The sequence below is a fragment of the Magnolia sinica genome, chromosome 17 (assembly GCF_029962835.1).
Source record: "Magnolia sinica isolate HGM2019 chromosome 17, MsV1, whole genome shotgun sequence".
NCBI classification, from domain to species: domain Eukaryota; kingdom Viridiplantae; phylum Streptophyta; class Magnoliopsida; order Magnoliales; family Magnoliaceae; genus Magnolia; species Magnolia sinica.
The window spans coordinates 70,758,509-70,779,035 of record NC_080589.1 but is presented as its reverse complement, the minus strand read 5'-3'; the positions used below and the strand labels follow the sequence as shown (position 1 = coordinate 70,779,035).

General features: G+C 39.3%; 1 protein-coding gene across 1 annotated transcript; it reads left to right on the top strand.

Annotated features, from left to right (window-relative positions):
* Positions 1–17,907: 17,907 nt before the first annotated feature.
* On the top strand, positions 17,908–20,097 carry LOC131231600 (pentatricopeptide repeat-containing protein At3g29230-like). Its single transcript, XM_058227853.1, has one exon. The coding sequence runs from the start codon at positions 18,087–18,089 to the stop codon at positions 19,794–19,796; it is 1,710 nt and encodes a 569-aa protein (XP_058083836.1). The 5' UTR covers positions 17,908–18,086; the 3' UTR covers positions 19,797–20,097.
* Positions 20,098–20,527: the final 430 nt, after the last annotated feature.

Sequence of the window (20,527 nt, the reverse complement as noted above, 5' to 3'; positions counted from 1 at the left end):
CCCCACATCATTCATAGTTTCCACCATTGGATGAAATGGGTGTTAGGGATTGAGGCCATTCATCAAGTAGGTTACATTCTCAATGTTTCCAAATCAAAAATAAATATTAGTTTGGACTAATCAAGTAGATGTGCATTTTATTTCCATCTATTTGATTAATGGATGATGACTTAGCTTATGAATCAACTGGCCTGATTTTTGTGCCAGGATACTACCTTATGAATATATAAATGAGAATTACTAACTAATGAAACATCATTCAAGTGCTCAAGTAGCAAGAGATCAAACTTTAATGGCCAATAATTATTGTCATGGTTCAAAATTCGAAATTCAAGTACAACAACCCTAATTCCAAGTTCTAGGGTGATATATATATATATATAGTTTTAATTATCACATTCGTATCCAATACCTCATACATCAATTATTTATTTGTCCAAACTAAAATATCCAAACTTGGTATTGAAATTCAAAATTTATAACCCAACTCTACATTTATCATTACCATTCTTTTAAATGTCCCTTTACTTGACTTATTTGGGTGAGGTAGAAACCTGGTGAGGCCATATCTATTACAATTGAATACTATTGGATATACCATATGGAACAATTCAATAATAGACATAAATTAAAAAAAGGCTTCAATAGAATATCATTACGAATGCAATTCATATAAAAGTATTATGAATGAACTAAGATACCATAATGTCATGAATGTAATATTATATGTAATTATATATTCATGTCACATCAATTTTAATTAGCAAGTTTTCCATGAACTCGTATAACTTTGACATCAGAAACTTTTTACAATCCTGGCATGTTCACCTAATAGGTTTAATGAGGTTTGTAGTTAAATTCATTTTACAAGATCTCGCACGACTTTGACTTTAGGAACCTTTTGCAATCCTTATATGTTTACCTAACCGGTCAGCGATGTAGTAATCCTAACATGCATGTCTATGAACAATCCTAACATACTCACTAATCAATGGAGTGATTAGATCTTGCACGACTTTAACATTTGAAATATTTTGCAATCCTTATATGCTCACTTAATCGGTTTGGCGAAGCGACAATCTCGACATGGACGTAAATGAACAATCTTGACATTTTCATTGATCTATGATCCAAATATCTGGATAGTTTTGATTGGCATGAGACATCTATTAGATATCTGAGCCATTCTTAAGATATCTAACGCATATGTCACATGTCCATCTAATTGACTTTCAATCTATTCTTGCCTATAATTTACCATTGAACTACCTAAAATAGTGAGGATTAAAACTTGTAAATTGATTGACATTCTCTTGCTTGAATGCATAAGAGAAAAGTATTAACATTTTATTGGATTGAATATAAATGTATTGAATTTAGTAGCATGGAAATAGCAAGTTTCGTCTCATACTATATAAAAAATAGAATTTGAGACAATATGAGCAAATATGATAAATTGTCAATTTTTAGACATTTGTGATTTGTGTTTACCAAATAAGTTTTTATGAAAAAAATTATTTATTTTTAGATATCAATACTATTTTTAGACAAATTAATAAACATATTTTTCAATACTTATAAACACTAAAATTCAATATTTTAAGGTTTCAAGACTTAATTTAAATTTTAAACTTTATTTTTTAGTTTACTAAATGACACCTTAATGTTAATTATACATTTTCCCTTACCCTATATGAAAATGTAAGTACGCAATTGATATAAGATTTTGGTGTTAAACCTTCAAATACTTACGTTGGAGGATCAAATATAAGTCAATAATTTTGGAGCTCATTTGCTTGCATTACAATTTATATAATTAAGTACTTGATATTACATTTTTAATAATCAATACACATACCTGAGGACGTGTAAGGGCCATGATCTTGATCGAGCAACTTTGGCTTACTTTACAAGATTTCCTAGAGGTCGTTGAAAGTGAATAATACTGGATATGTTCATCAAAATTTATTAGTCCTTACTCAGGCCAATATAAGATTTACTAGGTTTACCTAGGGACTTGTTTATAAGTAAAATACAGTTAGATTAGGAACCCATCAAACATTTTTTTTTTCACCTAGCTTGGTATACATTAAAGGTCATAATTAGCTTTATAAATATTTTTAATCATTAAAATTTTACTTTAATATTAAAATTTTTTTGATAACATTTGATGATGATATGATGGTCCACATCTAATGATTTACAATTTGATTAACATATATTGGATTTGAATATATGAGTTTGTGCATATATAAAATTATTTAATAGACATTTCTCATTATAAGGTGTAAATAAGTTCATAAGGTGGTAGTGTATTGTACTTGTGAATACTCTTGAAATCCTAATTCTTTCTTATATATAGATTTTATCTTAGAAGAGAGCTTATAAGATGCATAAATTCTTGGACTTCCCATCCCTTTGGACGTCACTTGGAGTGAGAGAAAAGTGAGTGAGAGAGAGTGAGTGATTTTCATCTCCTTCATTCTTTCTTCTCATCTCCATCATATAGATAGACGTCTGGGCCACTTAAAAGATGGTGTGCATTTCTTTTGGACTGGTAAATTAGAGAATGGTTTTCTCACATCTCTCACATGAGATGGATCAGGAAAAGACCCCTCCATGAGAGGATCAACATTGACAATCAACATTTGAAATTATCTATGCTATTTGATCGCGTTAAAGTAAGATCTAAACTATCCATTTTAATTTTGATCATGCTAAATATATATGATTTGATCACAAACGGGGTTCTTGGGATAGACAGGTTGATTGGATCTTCGGATTATGTGGAGTTTTCACTGTGTTTGAACCAAAAATTCAACAATTGGCACGAGAGAGAATGACACGAGTAATGCACATACAGAGAGAGAGAGAGAGAGAGGGAGAGTTAGTTTCAGATCGAAGGGCACCGATTCTTGTGAATTTCTAAATTACGAGAGCCTACACCACTGGGCACCGATTTCGTGAATTTCTAAATTATGAGAGCCTACAACACTAAGCTCTATGGGGCCCACTATAATGTCTGTGTAAGATCCACTTCACCCATCATTTTTTATAGATCATATAAGGATATGATCCCATAAAAAGGTAGATCAACACCTCAAGGGGGCCACACCACAGGAAACAGTTGAGATGAAAACATCCACTGTTGAAACCTTTTTGGGATCCATTGTATTGTTTATATACCATCAAAACCATTCATAAGGTGAATCCTACTTGGAAGAAGGGAAAAAAAATAAATAAATTTGCTTTATCCAAATTTTCGTGTCAGGTTTTAATGGTGAGCAATCAAGCCTGATTGTTTCTTATGGCGTGGCTCACTTGATTTTATTTTTTTTTCACCTTATAAAATGAGTTGGAGCAACCAATGAATGGTTTATGGTGGACCCCACAAAACTTACATGTGTGACCGGTGCAGGTTGCGCATGGAGATAAGTCTAGTTTTACATAGGATTTTTTGCAGGTAATTTTTTTTTGACTTTTGTGGATGAGATCACTACATCTTCACGTTCCCAAGAAACCGATCCTCACTTCATTTAAAATGTCTTTGAAGCTCCCTTAAACATTTAAAGTTCTCATACTAGGGGAAGCTAATTGTGCAGGGTAAAATTCTTCAAAAATTACTCAAGTCATATGTAGTATAAATAACGCTTAAATGATGATGATGAGTCTTTATTAGTTACATTTTTTATTTAAAAATCAAACAATATGCAGGTTTCTAGCATGATACTGAATCTAATATGGACTTAAACATGAGTTTGGACCCAATTCCATACCTGATATAAGTATTTTAAATATGAATTTATGCTCAAAGCTAGACCCCACAATCAGGTGCAAATGTCAGTTTAACTAATAACCAACAAGGTGACCTTAGATCCATGACTTAGCCTAGCATTGCTCATGATAAGACTATCTCTGACAAGTTGCATTTTAGAAACTTCTGCTCCAGGGGTCTCCATTCATGGCTCAGTGGTAGATTCATAAGAGTTTCAACACTAAGATTAGGGATCGAGTTCTCATGTGGTGCCGGTGTGTGGGGTGCGGGTGTGTGTTAAATAAAAATAAAAATTCTGCTCTAAGAATTCACACCCCAAGCAACCTCTTTAATTAATTGAAGTAATTTATTCTTTCCTCATTAATTGAACTCAAAAGTTGCATTTTATAAGCCTCTACTTCAACTACTATACATCTCAAGCTACTTCATTAATTAATTAATTATAGTAATTCTCTTATTCCTTATAATCTCTCTCTCTCTCTCTCTCTCTCTCTCTCTCTCTCTCTCTCCATTAGAGCTTTAACTAATTTATTAATCACACCATTCTACTATCTCCCTCTCTATTGGAGCTTCAACCAATTCATTAATCACACCATTCTTATCACGAATTAAGGTTTCTTAAACATGTCTGATGGAGGGGGATAACATGAATCCTTGCAGACTAGTACTCCTCAGGCCCGGGTCCAACCTCCATGATCAAAACCGATCATCCCATAAAACCCACATGGATAACCCATGGTTTAAAACTCACATTGATGGGATGATTTGGTGGTACCACTCATAGGTATAAAACAACAATTAGAACTAAAAATTCCAACAAATATTATAGATAGTTAGGATCATCTGATCAATAGAATTTTCACAGATGGTTTGTTCCTCATGCATGCTGATGGTTCCCGAGGACTACAATTTTGGGTGGAGTCAAGGACTATTGAATTAGCCCTTTTCAATAATAAAGTTGTTAGGTATATATATCATAACAACTACGACACCTATGTCTGATATTATTGAGAAATTCCATGGATGCTTATATGGTTGGGAATATTCATCACATAAGGAGACAGCTTTGGTCAGCTATGATTTTATGGAATATCAATCAGCAAAAACCAAAAGCAACCAAAACAATACTATAATATAAAGTCAATGTATATTTTTATTTAAAACGTCACATGATGACATAGATTATATGGGTCTTCAAGTGTCTCATAGGGTGGCCAACTTGAATATCTCCCCTCTCAATTGTTTCCCTTTGTGTGGCCCACCTGAACAACAGAGAGGTGTGATTTTTTAGCTTAGGCATATGTGGGGTCCACATGAGTGGTGCCTGGATCCAATTGCCTTATGGCATTTGTGTAAGAAATTGGAAAAAGTATACAGGACAATCCTCACCCTCCAAAATATTTCCATTAGTATGGCCCATGTGAATCACAAATCGGTATGATTTTTGGGATATAGGTGGGTTTTTTTTTTTTTTGGAATCTAATGGTTGGAGCAGATTTCATATGGTTATCATGGTGGGCCCTATAAAAATCAAGAGTAGACGAGTTTTTTCCAACTATTTCTTTTAATGTTGCCCACCAAAATCCCAAATCCGCCTGATTATTTTCTCTTAGTATAATATGTAACAAAATTTCTAATGATCAGAGTGGATCTTACATAAACATCATAGTGGACCCCATCAAAATGAAGAGCAGCATCCCATCATTCCTTTTTCTCACATAAACATCTCTTGCATAAGTAGGAAAAAGATCATGTGGCTTTATTTTTGGTAGGGTCCACAAATATTACGTGGGGTGATACATATGGTGGTCGAGGTGGAGTTTACATAAATACATCACAGTGGGTCCATCGAGCTGTCTACCAATTTACTCACATGCTATGGAAATGTAAGGAAAGACATGGAATAATAATTAGGGAAATTTATAAATTACTACCTAATTAATGTGAAATCTATATTCTAGTACCTTTTTAAAAAAAGTTTTCAAACAGCTACATCATTAATTAATATTACTCGCATTCGACTACCTTCGTTTTGGTAGGTTGGGTGGGCTTATAAACAAATGGGTCAGCTGCTGGGGTGGGCTTCACCATGACGGTTTACGTGAAATCTATCCTAACCACTAGGTGCTTTACCTTAAGTTAACCAAGGGCTCAAAAATCACCTCCATCTATAATTTTGGTAGACCATGTTATTGGAAATAGTGTATAAGCAACATTCACCCTCCAAACTACAGGGCTTGGCATGAGCCACCTGAATAATGGATGCGTCTAAATTTTAGGCCTTATGCCTAAATTTTTGTGTGGCATCTAATGGTTAGAGTAGATTTTATACCATCACAATGGTGGGTTATGTTGAAATCAAGGGTGGACATCTCTCCATCGGTTTTCTTTAGTGTGGCCCACCTATAACACAAGTCTACCTGATTTTTGTTAAAGCTTTGGCTTGAATTAGGATTATAGATCCAATGGTTAGAGTACATCTTTCACAAATATCATAGTGGGCTTTGCAAAAAATCAAGCTGTTGCGTCCCACTCAGCTTCAAAAAGCATTCAGAGAGATTTTTTTTTTTGATGGACGGTGCTCTTGATTTTGATGGGGCCCATTATGTAAGATCAGCCATTAGATATTTAGTACTATATTAGGGCCAAAGACAAAAAATTAGGTTGATTTGTAGTTTAGGTGGGTCATACTAAAGAAAATAATGAGGAGAGAGACATCCACCCTTTTTTTTAGGGCCACCATGATAATTATATGAAATCCACTCTAATAATTAGATTCCAAACAAACATTTAGACTTGTACCCTTAAAAATCATACCCATATGTGATTCATGCAAACCACCAAAATAAAAACAGTTTGGAGGGCAAGCATTGCTCTTAGGGGTGTACATCGAGTGGAACCGAGTCGAGCTGGCCTCAGCTCGAACTTGGCTCGGCTCGATCCTCGAGCCTGACTGGCTAGCTCGGCTCGGTTTGGTCAGCAGCTCGGGCCGATTTCGAGCCAAGATCGAGCTGAGTTTGCCATTGAGGCATCTTCACAAACACCTGGACTGCAACTTCAAAATCCCACTGTATGTAAAATAAAAGCAATAGTTTTATCGGTATTTTATCAAACACCTTCTAAGCAACATAAAAATTAAGAAAAAAAAAAGAAGGGTACTTGTTTCATGTACATACTTTCCTTGCCGCCAGCCACACTTCGTTGAGTCATTTCATCAAACACTTGGTGAGCAACATCAATAGCAAAGTAAGCGAGTCACCGAACTGGATTGATCTAAGTTCAATTCGAGTTGGATTCAATCCGAGTAGAGTCGAGCTGGGGCCAGCTCGAACTCATTTTCGAGCTAAAAAAAATCAGCTCGGCTCGGCTCTAACTCAGCTTCAAACCAAGTCGTTCGAGTCGAGTGAGCTAACTGAGATAGCTCGTTTCCTGTACACCCCTAATTACACTACACACTATTCTAATAATATAGTCCAACTATATCACAAATGGAGTTGATTTTTGAGCCCTTGACCTAACCTGGCATGATTCACTTGGTAGTTGGGTGGATCCTACAAAACATCATGATGGGCCCACCCAAGCCTACTACTCATTTGCTCTCACCGGTAGCATCGACGAGAGAAGATAGTGGAATGATAATTGCATAGATTAATGAGGTAGCCTTTTGAAAACTCTTTTGAAAAAGGTATTGGAATGTAAATTTTGTATTAATTAGGTAGTTATCCAATGCATAATATATTTTGTTTCTTTCTCTATCCACTCAGAGTAGTTCGCTAATTCCTCACGCGTGTGGGACTTGAACATACACATGCAGTCACACGTGACAATATAGATCTTGCGTGTTAGATCATAGCCTTCCATCCCGTTTGAAATGATTATTCTTAGATCATCTTCTCCAAAAATCAGTCAGTTTCACTCCTCAGGTGGGCCGCTGTGTACAAAGTTATCAGATGCTTATTTTTTTAAATTTTTTTCTAGCTGTCGATTTGTTTCAGCATGCTGTGGCCCATTACCTGGGTTAAATGGCCTTTTTCATTGCCCAGAATATCTAAAGCCAACCAACCCCACTACGCGGGGTTGCCTAGAATTGTGAAAAACCCTTGGATCGACGGTAGTTTTCCTGTTTTAATTTCGTTTTTACTATAAATAGTAAGTTTTAGTTTGATTATAACTCTTCATCCGTCGGGCTTTAGGAGTTGCGCCAATGTGAAAAGAGCTTAGAATATTTAGGAGAACGGTTTGGTGAAGCCAATAGGACACTTACTATTTTGGCCAAATCACGACTAGTAGACATCACGACCGTCTATAAATAGTAAGTGTCTTATTTATAGTAAGTCATGATTCTAGGAGTTTGAGTTGTAGTTTGATTCGATTTCTTTCTCATTGCTTGGTACCCTATTTAAAGGGTTGTGAACTCGTTTTTATTCATCAATTAATCAATTTCGAATTTCTTAGAATTTATTTCTATTTTCTACTTTCTTTCCTCGTGGATTCGAGAAGTCTTTGTGAGGAGTCCAGAGAAGCTCCGTTTATTCTTAGATCATCTTCTCCAAAAATCAGTCAGTTTCACTCCTCAGGTGGGCCGCTGTGTACAAAGTTATCAGATGCTCATTTTTTTTAAATTTTTTTCTAGCTGTCGATTTGTTTCAGCATGCTGTGGCCCATTACCTGGGTTAAATGGCCTTTTTCATTGGCCAGAATATCTAAATAATGTAGCCCACGTGATGGAAAGATCTAATCTTTCACACGTGTTCCATGTTGGCACGTGTGCGGCGAGTTTAGACGCTCACTGCAGGTGTGGAATTATAAAACCGCACTATCATAATTCATAATCGGACGCGGATTTCCTGGGAAAGGCTTACGCAGGAAGTTCATGCACCGGGAAGCTAGGTGGGCCCACCGTGATGTTTTTGAGAAATCCACTCCGTCCATCCGTTTTGCAAGCTCATTTTAGGTCATTAGAACAAAACCCAGATGGATACGAAACTCAAGAAGGCCATACGAGAGGGAAAAATGGGGAAGAAATGCTTATGGTTGAAACCTGGGCTCCACCTTGATGTGGCTATACGAATACTTCAATAGTGGTCGTTCAATCTGTACTCTTTCCTCTCGTGTGGCCCACTAGTACTTTTTATCTAACTGATTTTTGGTGTCATTTCATAAAATGAGCTAGAAAATCGGATGGACGGAATGGATTTCTCACAAACATTACTGTGAGCCCCATCTTGCTTCCGAGCGCAGGACTCCACAGGAAATCCACTTCCATCGCAATCAAAGGCTTTTTTTTATTTGTTTATTTTTAATCAGGAGACATGAAATAAAACACTGGCCCCATTAAATAGACAAGAAATCAAAATTGAAAGAAAACAAGCTAATATTAAAATAAGATTCTGTACCTCGAAGGTTGTGATTGTTCAGCTTGCATCAAGGGGCCCATATGTAGAGATGATCAGGACTGTCCATACTCCTGGTGGGACTGTGGATCAGTTACAGTCCAAAAATCATACTGAATAGATGATCCTGGCCATAGATTGGTGTTCAATTTTTCAACCATCCATGTTCAGTTCCACCAATTGATAGGTTTGATTTTTTGTATTGCACATCAGCAGTTTCCAGCAGATGAACGGTTTTGATCATGCAAAATGAATATTCAAGATTGGATCATGCCACAACTGTACTATCCAAATGCATTAGTCACTTAATTAAGTGATCTTGAGAAAAAAAATATAAAAAATGTTTAAATAAATAAAGCCTATAACAACTAATCCTAAGGATTTCTTGTTGGAATTGTGGGCAACATATGGCAGATTTTCATCTGGCAATACAATGATCAGTCTAATCAATTACATGACCATCGTGGGCCCCACACTCTAGTGGATGTACACTATTTTATATGGTAGGGAGTATCATTAACCCTTGAATAGAGTTGTACTGAAAGTGTTCTACTCTTCTTTGAGAGCACATTGGCAGTGGAGAGTCCTACAGTAGGTGAGTTCTTCCTATAGTCACTCAATAAGGAGTGTCTGATCCCCAACTCTAGATACTATAATTAGAGGTGCATGTGAGTTGAACCGGGTTGAGCTTGGCACAGCTGGACTCGGCTTGGCCACTAGCGGATCTCAGCTCCAACTTGGCTTGGCCCCGTCCTCAAGCCTGACTGGCTAGCTCGGGTCATTTCGAGCCGAGTTTGCTTGTACAACATTTTTACAAACATATGGACTACACCTTCAAATTCTCACTATACATAAAACACTAGCAATTGTTTTATAAGCATTTCATCAAACACCTTGCAGGCAACATATTAAAAAAAAAAAAAAAAAGCATTTGTTTGATGAAACATACTACTAGCTGACACTTCGTTGAGTCATTTTATCAAACACTTGGTAAGCAACATCAATATCAAAGTAATTGAGTCACCAAACTGGTTCGATTCGAGTTCGGTTCAATCCGAGTAGAGTCGAGCTTGGGCAAGCTTGAACTCGATTCTAAATTTTTTCGAGCTCAGAAAATTAGCTCGACTTGGCTTGAACTCAGTTTCAAATTGAGTCGACTCGAGCTTTTTCGAGTCGAGTCAAGCGAGCTAACTCATGTACAGCCCTAATAATATGCACATTTGTCTTCTCACTGGAGAGCATATAAGCATATGTGTAGTAGAAGCAGAAGATCGATAAGACACCATATCATCCAATAACCTCGTGTAACACCCTGAAAATCGGGGGTCGTGCATACACTCGACTCCCAAGTTCCCGGGGTCACTTATAATCAGTTTTCATTAATATGCGATTAATCTAGGTTTAAAGGCGCAACATGGAATTACTTGAAACATGTAGCACGATCACAACTAGTCTGCTGAAATGAAAATAGATCATTATATACATGTCCAAAATGATATAAAAAGGGTCGCATCAGGCGTTGCCCAACAGAAACAACAAAAGAATACTATATCCCAAAAATGATAAGGCTGAGCCCACTACTCAGCAATCCAAATCCTGTCTACTAGGCCGACGGGGAACCATCCATCAGCAGAAAGTAAGAGACCTCGTCCTCCTCCTCGAGGCTCGCATCACCAGGCTCCACGAAATCTGCATCACCTGCATTTATGAACAGGTCTGGTTGGTGTTTTAAAACACCGTCCCAGAGTGGGAGTGAGTGATCAACTCAGTGGGTGCTATTAGTCTTAAGTTGCAACAAGCATCAATTATAATAAAAATTTAATGAAAAGCAATCAATCATAAACATCTATCTAGTCTTGTTAATGTGCATGCATGCAGGATGATATGAAGTATGCCCTCACCACAACGCTCCCTCGTGCGACAACATCTAACGATCGCCAATGCCAACACTCCCTCAATGCGACCTCGACTGCCGAGTCGCCAACTTAGCTAATGTCATGCAATGATGATGTTAACCGGGTTCTTAGTTAAGTCCATTCATTTAGCAGATTTGGGAATCTGATACACCTCACGTATCAAATGCCCTGAACTAGTTGCGAGGCCAAGACCCCCCAATGTGTGAGGTCGAGACCCCGCGATCCTTGACCCTGTCGGGTTTCCCCCATCCCCGACTTCAAGCACATGGGGGGTGCTGAATATGGGGTCGCTCGTGGTCACTACGGGGAGGCGCGTCACCCCAGCGTAGGCCGACAGCTCGGACATAGTGTCCCATTCCACCATGCCCGGCTCACGAGCTTGTGGATCAATATTCCATCCGGTATTGATGGGCTACAACGGTGGTGGGGTGTTTCATTTTCCATACATATGTGAGCAAACAAGGTTAACAACTAGGTGGGTCAGCTAGTGGACTAAACCGCACGAGCTCAGGCAAGTATGTGGCGGAACGACATCGGGTACAAGTGACCCATGTAGCTTGACTACTGCCGCCCACACATACTCGTCCAAACCCATGGGTTTAGCCTCAAGGTGGTCCTACCAACGGAACCACCTTCGCTCTCCTCATGTTCCTGACTAACCTAAGGGTAGGAATAATGACTCATAGCATGCCAACTACCAATGTAACATCAAATATATTCAACACCATATTCTCATGTTACTCAACATACAACTCAAACTTATCTAGCAAGCAACTATTAATATCATGAATAAAGTGTAGGTGTGTGGTGTGGGTTAGTGAGGAAGTTAACACTTCCTCCATGTTGAGAAATCATATGTACAAAAGCAATAAATCATACACAAGATGAAGCAACACATATGATGAGAAGAAATCAACCATACATGAGCATGTAACCATCCATACACTAGATTATGAGAGAGGCAAGATTAACATCAAAGAGAAATAAACATGCAATTCATACAATTCCAACAATATGTCATTCCTAGGTTTTTCTAGATTCTTCTATACAACACACCAAGCAAACAAAATCATTAAACTCCAACTATAATTGGTGCTAGGCCACCTAAGGATAATAGTCCGCACCTATGGATCGTTGAGATCTTGAAAAACGACCTAGAAGCGCCAAACTCGATGTTGATCGGCCGAAATCCTAAGACAATACACTTGCATGTTAGGATTTTATACAAATCCTAGCTCAACGCAAAGGATTACAAAAAGGATGGGTGCTTACCTCCCTAATCGGATGGAAATCGCTTGCATTTGTGGATGTGGGGTTTCTTGAGGAAAGGGAAAGAGGCGTTTCTAGATCTCACCTCCCTTTGGCCCACCTTTCTCTCCCTTCTTCCTTCTCTCCTTCTCTCTTTCTCCTCTTTTCTCTTCTTCCTCTCTTCCTTCTCCTTTTTCTCTCCTCTCTCCCTTTGCTCCTTAGGGCAAATTCGTATGGGAGAGGGGGTGCCCCAAATAAGGCCTTTATATAGTGCCAGGTTTGATGAAAATGACCCCAAGTGTTAGGTTTTTATTATACTAGACCTATGAGAGAGTTTTTCTAAGCTCTAGGGCCCACTATGAGGTGTACAAGTCAATATACACTGTAGGATAGCTAGCTCTAATGATGATCTACGTATGGAGATGATCGGCCCGCCATTTGGATGCGCCGATCGACAGATATGATAAGAAGTCTGTTCAACGGTCACCGATAGTCGATCAGGGCCGCGGCTATACGGATATGAGCAGGAAAATATCCTTACTCCATGGGTAAAGTTTGGTCGCAAACCGACGGTCCGAAATCCTCAACTTTGCATAAGAGTGGACGACTCAATTCACTTAAGTTCCAACTCCTTCCTTTAGGGTATTTGCACTTCTCATGCACTCGTCCTTTGGCTCAGGTTGACCGGTTCTGGGCAATACCCAGGTTTGATTCCCGCGATGGGCGTCAAGCCCAGTAAGATGAATATTATTCTATAGTTTTGGAACTAGTGGCCCACCAACGAGCGGTCTAGAGCTTGTTTGGATAACTAAGGCAGTTCTGGTGGTCCTCTGGCCATGAAACTTATAGGATAGGTGCTTCATGGCCCGATGAAGGGTCATGCAAAATTTGGGGATGATCGAATATGATACATTAGACCTTTACCATAAATTTGAAAAAAATCCGATGGCTGAAATGCCTGAAATCTCAGTTTTATTTACCCGTGTCAGATTTCCAATTCTGGCATTGGTGGGGTGCATCTGGCAAGTGCTAGATTCCACTTCTGAGTGTCCACTGGGTCCGTGGTCCGCGTTGGTCCCCAAGCCCAGTGAAATCTATGCTCTCTTGAATTTTTATAATTTTTTGACCTTCACAAGTCGCGGTATAGCCCGCACGGGCTGTCGTTAGGTGTAAACGACCATCTGGCTTGGAGGCCCGCACCAGGTTCTATCAGGACCCGTCTGACCTATTCAATTGGGCTAATCTTGGTCCAATTTATTTGTGATACCTCACTACGAGTGGCTTAAACGAACGGTCCTATGGCAAATCCTACGTGGACGCCCCAAGACACTGTTCTGGTTGGGTGAGATGTTACACTACACCTAATGCTCAAGTGATCGGGCGGATTCGTTGGCTTCCTACGGTTGATTAATCGGATTTATGTGGTTCTTTACTGGCTTCACCCCTGTATAGACTAACATTAAGTGTTATTGATCATTTAAGTGATATTATAAGTTAATTAATAAAAAAAAATTCAAGGATTTTTGGAAATCCAAAACAGTGAAAATCCAGGATGTTACACCTCGATAGACAGTGTAATGGCCTAACAAAATATATATGTAAAAAAAAAAAAAAAAACTTAAATATCCTAGATTGATTTTAGTAAGGATCACTAGATCCGCTCAGATTTCATTACATTTCTTGCTATACATCCAAAGTGCTTCTATATTTTTTGTAGCGAATCATGATGATCAAAATCATTTATATGACCAGACCAACGGCATGGATATACCCGAAAAACTAAACAAAATAGAATAAAGATCAAGAAATCTAGTGATCAACTAACCCATTAAGGGGAAAAGAGTTTAAATTATCAATTGCCTCTAATACTTTTGTTTAAGAGTTTTTTTTTTTATATTTTAATTCCTCCGATTTTGATAAATAAGCCTTAATATTTTCCCTCCCTCCTTAAGACCCTATGTCTCTTTCCACATGGAGAAAGAGAGAAAAAAGAAGATAGGATTAATTCTCTTTTTTCATGTGAATGGCCCTGTCATGGATAGAATGGTTTTCCATGCCGTGTAAGAATCCTATATGGTGGGCCTTGTTGATCAACGGTCTAGATTAACCTAAAGGTTAGATGATGTGATTGGGTAAACCAGTGAGCCCTACTACGTTATGATACATCTAGAAATTCGCCAAGGGGTGGTGTGCTACTGTGATACACACATAGTATCATGAGAGAACTGGGATTCTTTGTTTTGTCTGAAGCGCCTTTCAGGGAGAAGAGTTTTGATAGGTTTCAAACTCCTCCAAATAAGAGCTAGGTCCCCAATCTAACACCACAACAGAAGCAAAATCCCATCAGATCTTCTCTAAAGAGATGTAAAGGAAAGGAAGATCCCGACATCCGAATTAGACTATCCGGCAAAATCCTTCGGCAATTCTGCATATAAGAACTTACATGCCATACAGCATGTTGAGAAACAGGAACCTCCTATGTACTGGGCCCATCATATAAACAGTTTGCATTATATAAATGCTTAGGCCCATCATATAAACGGTTTGCATTATTGCAACATGACCCCAATCCAACAGCTATGATCCCAAATGAGTTGGCTAGGATGTGTCTGTTGCCATCCCTGCATCATACCCTGCAAAAGCAGTGGCATCTAGAGGTCTCAAGTTCAACCAGTTAGACTGTAAGTTATGGCCCACCTTGCCAATAACTTCCAACCTTTCATGTGTTAACATCCAACCCGTACAATGTATTGGCCTTACAATGATCACATTGTAAATAATAATAATAATAATAATAAATCTACTTATCAAGTGCACCACATTTCTTTTTTACTATTTACTAATGGCTAGAAATTGTTTTACATGATATGTCCCAAATAATTACTAAGGATAATTTTTGCATTAGATGATCCTTTATAGTAGATAACCTATTAGAAGGATTAGATGTCAGATGCATTTCAATAGATTTTGGATGTTATCTTCTCTTGCACTTTACCATGTAATCCAACTGGTTGGACTTGAGACCTACTCAGATTTCCTGTGAAAGCCTTTCTCAGGAAGTTCCTGTTCTCGAAACCTATGTGGGGCCCACTGTGATGTTTTTAAGAAATTCAACTGTCTATATATATATATATATATATATATATATATATATATATATATATATATATATATTTTAAAGCTCATTTTAAGACCTGAGACTAAAATTGAGCCATATGTGCATCGAAAACGTGAGGATTGATCATCCACAATTGAAATATTCATGGGAGCACGGAAGTTTTGAATCAAGATAATATTTGCATTTTCAGTTCATCTCAATAGGAATGACATTACGAACAGCATGGACAGCATGCAAACATCACTGTCGATGCTTGGGAGGTTTCAACGGTGGGAATTTTCCTACTTACCTTTTCCTTTAGTGCGGCCTACTTGAGTCTAGGATCCTGCTCACTTTTGGTCTCAAGTCCTAAAATAAGCTAAAAAAAATGGATGGATGGGGTTGATTTCTTACAAACATCACATTAGGCCCCACCTAAGTTTTAAGCGCAGGAACTTATTGTGGAAGGCTTTCGTAGAAATACGCATCCCCTCAAGTGGACCACACTGTATAAAGCCGTGAACTCCTACGGTTGAAACTTTCCTGGAGCCTACTGTGATGTTTATTTTCCTTCCAACCTATTCATAACATCACACATACCTAAATGAAAGAAAAACATAAATATCAGTTTGATCCAAAACTTCTGTATCCCTGAAGAAAATTTCGAAGGCAGGCTTCAATCTCCACTCTTAGGCCAAGCTAGCTCGAAAAGCTCGCTCGACTTGGCTTCACTTAGCTTGGCTTGAAACGACTCGAGGCAAGTCAAGCTTCATGTAATCCAGCACGCTTTGAGAACAAGCCGAGTACGATCACAGTGGATCTTGACTTGACTTGAACTTGACTCGGCTCGAAGCTTAAGCTCGAACTCGGCTCAGCTCAAATACACACACACACACACACACACACACACACACACACACACACATATATATATACTCAAACCATTTCTGTCTGTCATTTTCTTACCATTTTCCTTCCTTACCCAACTCATCGCACCCGAGCTCCAGAGTCTCTCTCTCTCTCCCTCTCAGCATGAACAACAAAGTACCTCTATAGCTTTATTTAATATATATATATATATATATATATATAATAATAATAATAATAATAACAATTATTATTATTATTAATTAAATATTTGATTTGGGAGTTGGGTTGGGTGCGGGTTGGGTCAACTGGGTCGGTTGGCTAGGTTGAATCGGGTGTAGGTTGGGTTGGGTTGCTGGGTTAAGTCGGGTGCATATTGGGTTGAGTTGGGAGCAGGCTTGACTCGATTCGAGGTAAGCTCGCTCCTCGACTCAATCCGCTAGCTCGCCTCGAGCTTGACTCAAAAGAGTTGACAAACAAACTAAGCTCCAATAATAAGCTCGAGGCTGAGTTCGAGCTCGAACTTGAGGAGAGCACGGACGAGTCAAGCCAATCTTGGCTCACCTCGACTTAACTCGGCTCGATGTACAGCCGTACCCACTCTGGGCCCCCAATCCACCTCCCAAACCTATGCACATGTCAGTTTGACCTGGCCCCACCTCAAGATGACCTGATATCCAACCCAAATTAACCTAAATTCCAACCCAAGGTGCCCGGCCCAAATACAACCTAAATTCTTTTATGTTTGATCTAACCTCAACTTAGCCCGACTTAAATGCATGCGATTAAAACTTTCTAAACCCTAACCCAACTGATTTGGAATCCGGTGGGCTTTTTTCAGACCCTCAGAACCGGACCCAAACTCCTATTGGCTCAACCTAAGTTGCGGCCGGGAGTAACCCATAGTCCATACATTGAATAATCTGAAGATGGCTTGGCCGCCAGTGGGGTCCACATCCTGGACAACCCATGCTGCAAAACACTGATTACAAAATAAAAATAAAAATCCAGACGTTGGATTGAAAGCATTTGCAAATGGACGGTCAAGAAGAAAACAGGCCCTCTCGTTGGAATTACCTTTTCACGACCCAATTCGGACGGTTAGGATTCATCCTCTACAACACCTCGGTAGTAGCCAACCATGTTTTCTGCGTGACATCCACTCCGTTCATCAGGTGACCTTCAGGATGTTAAGCCCTGGGGCTAAAAATCAGCTACACCAGGTGGGCCACTCCACAACGAGCAATGGGGAAGGGATGCCAACATAGGTTTGTGAACGGGCCCACCATCTTATCTTTCATCAAAACCATTCATCTTGTGTGACTCACTAGGATGAAGAGAAAATCTAAAAAACAGCCCGATCTAAAACTCACATGGGCCACACCCATTGCTTTGGCCCATCTGAGTTATCTATCTGGCTGATATTTTGGTATGCACGGTGAAAATAAAGGTTCTCGCCTGATGGACGGAGTGGATTTAACATATACAACATGGTGGCCCCACAGAGCTAGTGTGTCTTAGGCAAGTGGGCCCAAAAGTAACCAACGTTGGAGAATCAACAGCCAAAGACATAAAGGCATGCAAAATGGACGGTTGAAATACAAAAGGTCCTCATTTGAAAGGATGTGATTATCCGATCGAAGTGATGAAACTCCTATCCAATGGCAATCGTCCATCGTGATCGCAGGTGGGCCCTACCTACGTAAGCAAGTAACCGCAGAATCCCTCAAAGGTACTCCTCTCTGGAAGGGATCGGTCTACAATGCGCCAGTGCGCAGTGCGCCACTTTGATGCCACCAATGCCTTCTTACATAGAAGAGAAAATCTCCCGCCTTTTGCAAGATTGCACCTTCAAACAGCTGAAACAGATCCATGCCTTCTCCATCACAAACTCTCTCATCCAAACCGTTGAAATCCCATCAAAACTTCTCCGACGGAGCACCGAATTCGGTCGGATGGATTACGCCGAACTCGTCTTCTCTGACATGGAAGGCGGAAAATACTATCCTGAGATCTTCCTTTGGAATCACATGATCAGAGGATATGCATACAATGGCCCATATGAGAAATGCATCTACATGTTTGAGAAAATGCCCGAAAGAAGGCTCGAACCGAACAGATACACATACCCATATGTCTTGAAGGCATGCTTGGAGCTTGGGGACAGAAGAGAAGGGGAGAAGATACATTGCCGGGTTTTGAAAGGAGGGCTGGATTGCGTTTTGGCTGTCAGCGATACACTTCTGAATTTCTATATAAAGATGGCAAGTTGCAGTGATTCTTTTGAGATGGGTCATGCGGAAAATGGAAGATTGGGTGATGCGCGGAAGATTTTTGATGGGATGGTCATGAAACCTGTGGAACTGTGGAATCGGATGATATCTGAGTATGTGAATTTTGGCGAAGTTGAGTCCGGGAGAAGCTTGTTTGATGAAATGCCTCAAAGAGATGTGGTTTCTTGGAATTCGATTATTTCAGGTTACACAAGGGTTGGGGATGTAAAGGCTGCGGAATATTTGTTTAAACAGATGCCAGAGAGGAATGTCGTGTCTTGGACATCAATGGTTGGAGCATTTGCAAATTCTGGCGATCTCAGAACAGCGAGAGGATTGTTCAATGAAATGCCGGAAAGAAATACAGTTTCTTGGAATTCAATGATTTCAAATTACAACCAATGTGGGGAATTTCAAGAAGCGTTGGATCTCTTTGTTCAGATGCAATCTGAGGATGTGATTTTAGACGGGTTTACATTTGTTTCTGCTCTGTCAGCTTGTGCCCATTTGGGATCTCTTGAACTTGGAAAATGGATACATTTCCATCTAATGAAAGATGGGTTTCAGCTAGGAGTAATTATAGGGACTGCTCTCATAGAAATGTATGCCAAGTGTGGAGACGTTGATAATGCTTTCAGAGTTTTCATTAAGATGGTTGAGAAAGATGTCTTCTGTTGGAATGTGATGATCAAATCACTGGCAATCCATGGAAGGATCAAAGATGCAATCAAAATTTTCTCAATGATACAAAGGGAAGGATTTACACCAAATAGTTTCACGTTTACCAGCAGTTTGTTCGCTTGCAATCATGGTGGTTTGGTTGAAGAAGGCCAACGGATTTTTGAAAGTATGAAGAGAGATTTCGGGATGGATCCAAAGATTGAGCATTATGGGTGTTTGATTGATTTGCTTGGCCGAAATGGTAGGCTCGAGGAAGCACATTTGCTAGCTAGAGAGATGCCTTTTGAACCTGATGTTACTATTTGGGGGGCTTTGCTTGGAGGCTGCAGAGTGAGAAGTGACATTGAATTGGCTGAGAAAGTGATGGAGAGGATTGTAGAGTTGAGAAGCAATGAATCAGGTGTTTATGTGCTTCTGTCAAACATTTATGCCTTGGAAGGCCAATGGCCGGAGGCTCTACGGGCAAGAGAGAAGATGGAAGAGAGGAAGATTTGGAAGAAGGCCGGATCTAGCAGTGTTCTTGAGGTGGTTGATGTTGGAGTTTAAGAACTTTTTCTTGGCAAGATAGAAATGTAGTCATATACAAACACAAACGCCCTTTCATTTCCCAAACAGAAAACAACCTACCAAATGGGCATCATTTGCCATTTCAACAAACTTCAAGCATTGTAGATTGCACCTCGAAGGCCCTTCGCCGCTCCAAAGGCCGTAGTTCAAAAACTTGAAAACTTGATTTGATTCGATGTTTAGCCAGGTCAGGTTGACTTGAAGATTCAGTGGAGTATTTAAGCAGTGCTTGGTGTGCTGGCCACCGACGTTGGTGCTCTAAGGAGATTGTGTGTTTGAACCCACATTTTATAAAATAAAACACTCTTCAGGTGAGTGACTTGGTTCAAGTTGTTCCCAGTTGACCGAGTCATGAGTCGAGTTGATGAGTAACAACGACTTGAGACTGAGTCTCATGGTCAAGTTTCATGGTGACTTGGCTCGAAATCGTATCAAGTTGGTTTGAGTTGCCAGATTTTCAAGTTGGGTCACCGAGTTTTAGAACTATGCCGAAGGCAATGCATTTTGCACAGAGTGCTTCCTCGAACATGCAGCATTGCAATGCAGCAGGGAAAGCAAAAGAATAAGCTCTTTCAAGAGACAAAGCACACAATTCTTCCTTGCTTTTTGTATGAATTGACGGATGATGCCTGTGGTCTGATACCCTTAAACAGCATAATTGCAGCCCCACAAGTTTTTCAGCGAGTCAAGATGTTCAAAAGTTCAAACCT

Excerpts from the sequence above, each read along its gene's own strand:
- LOC131231600 (XM_058227853.1), top strand. The coding sequence starts at position 18,087 with ATGCCACCAATGCCTTCTTACATAGAAGAGAAAATCTCCCGCCTTTTG.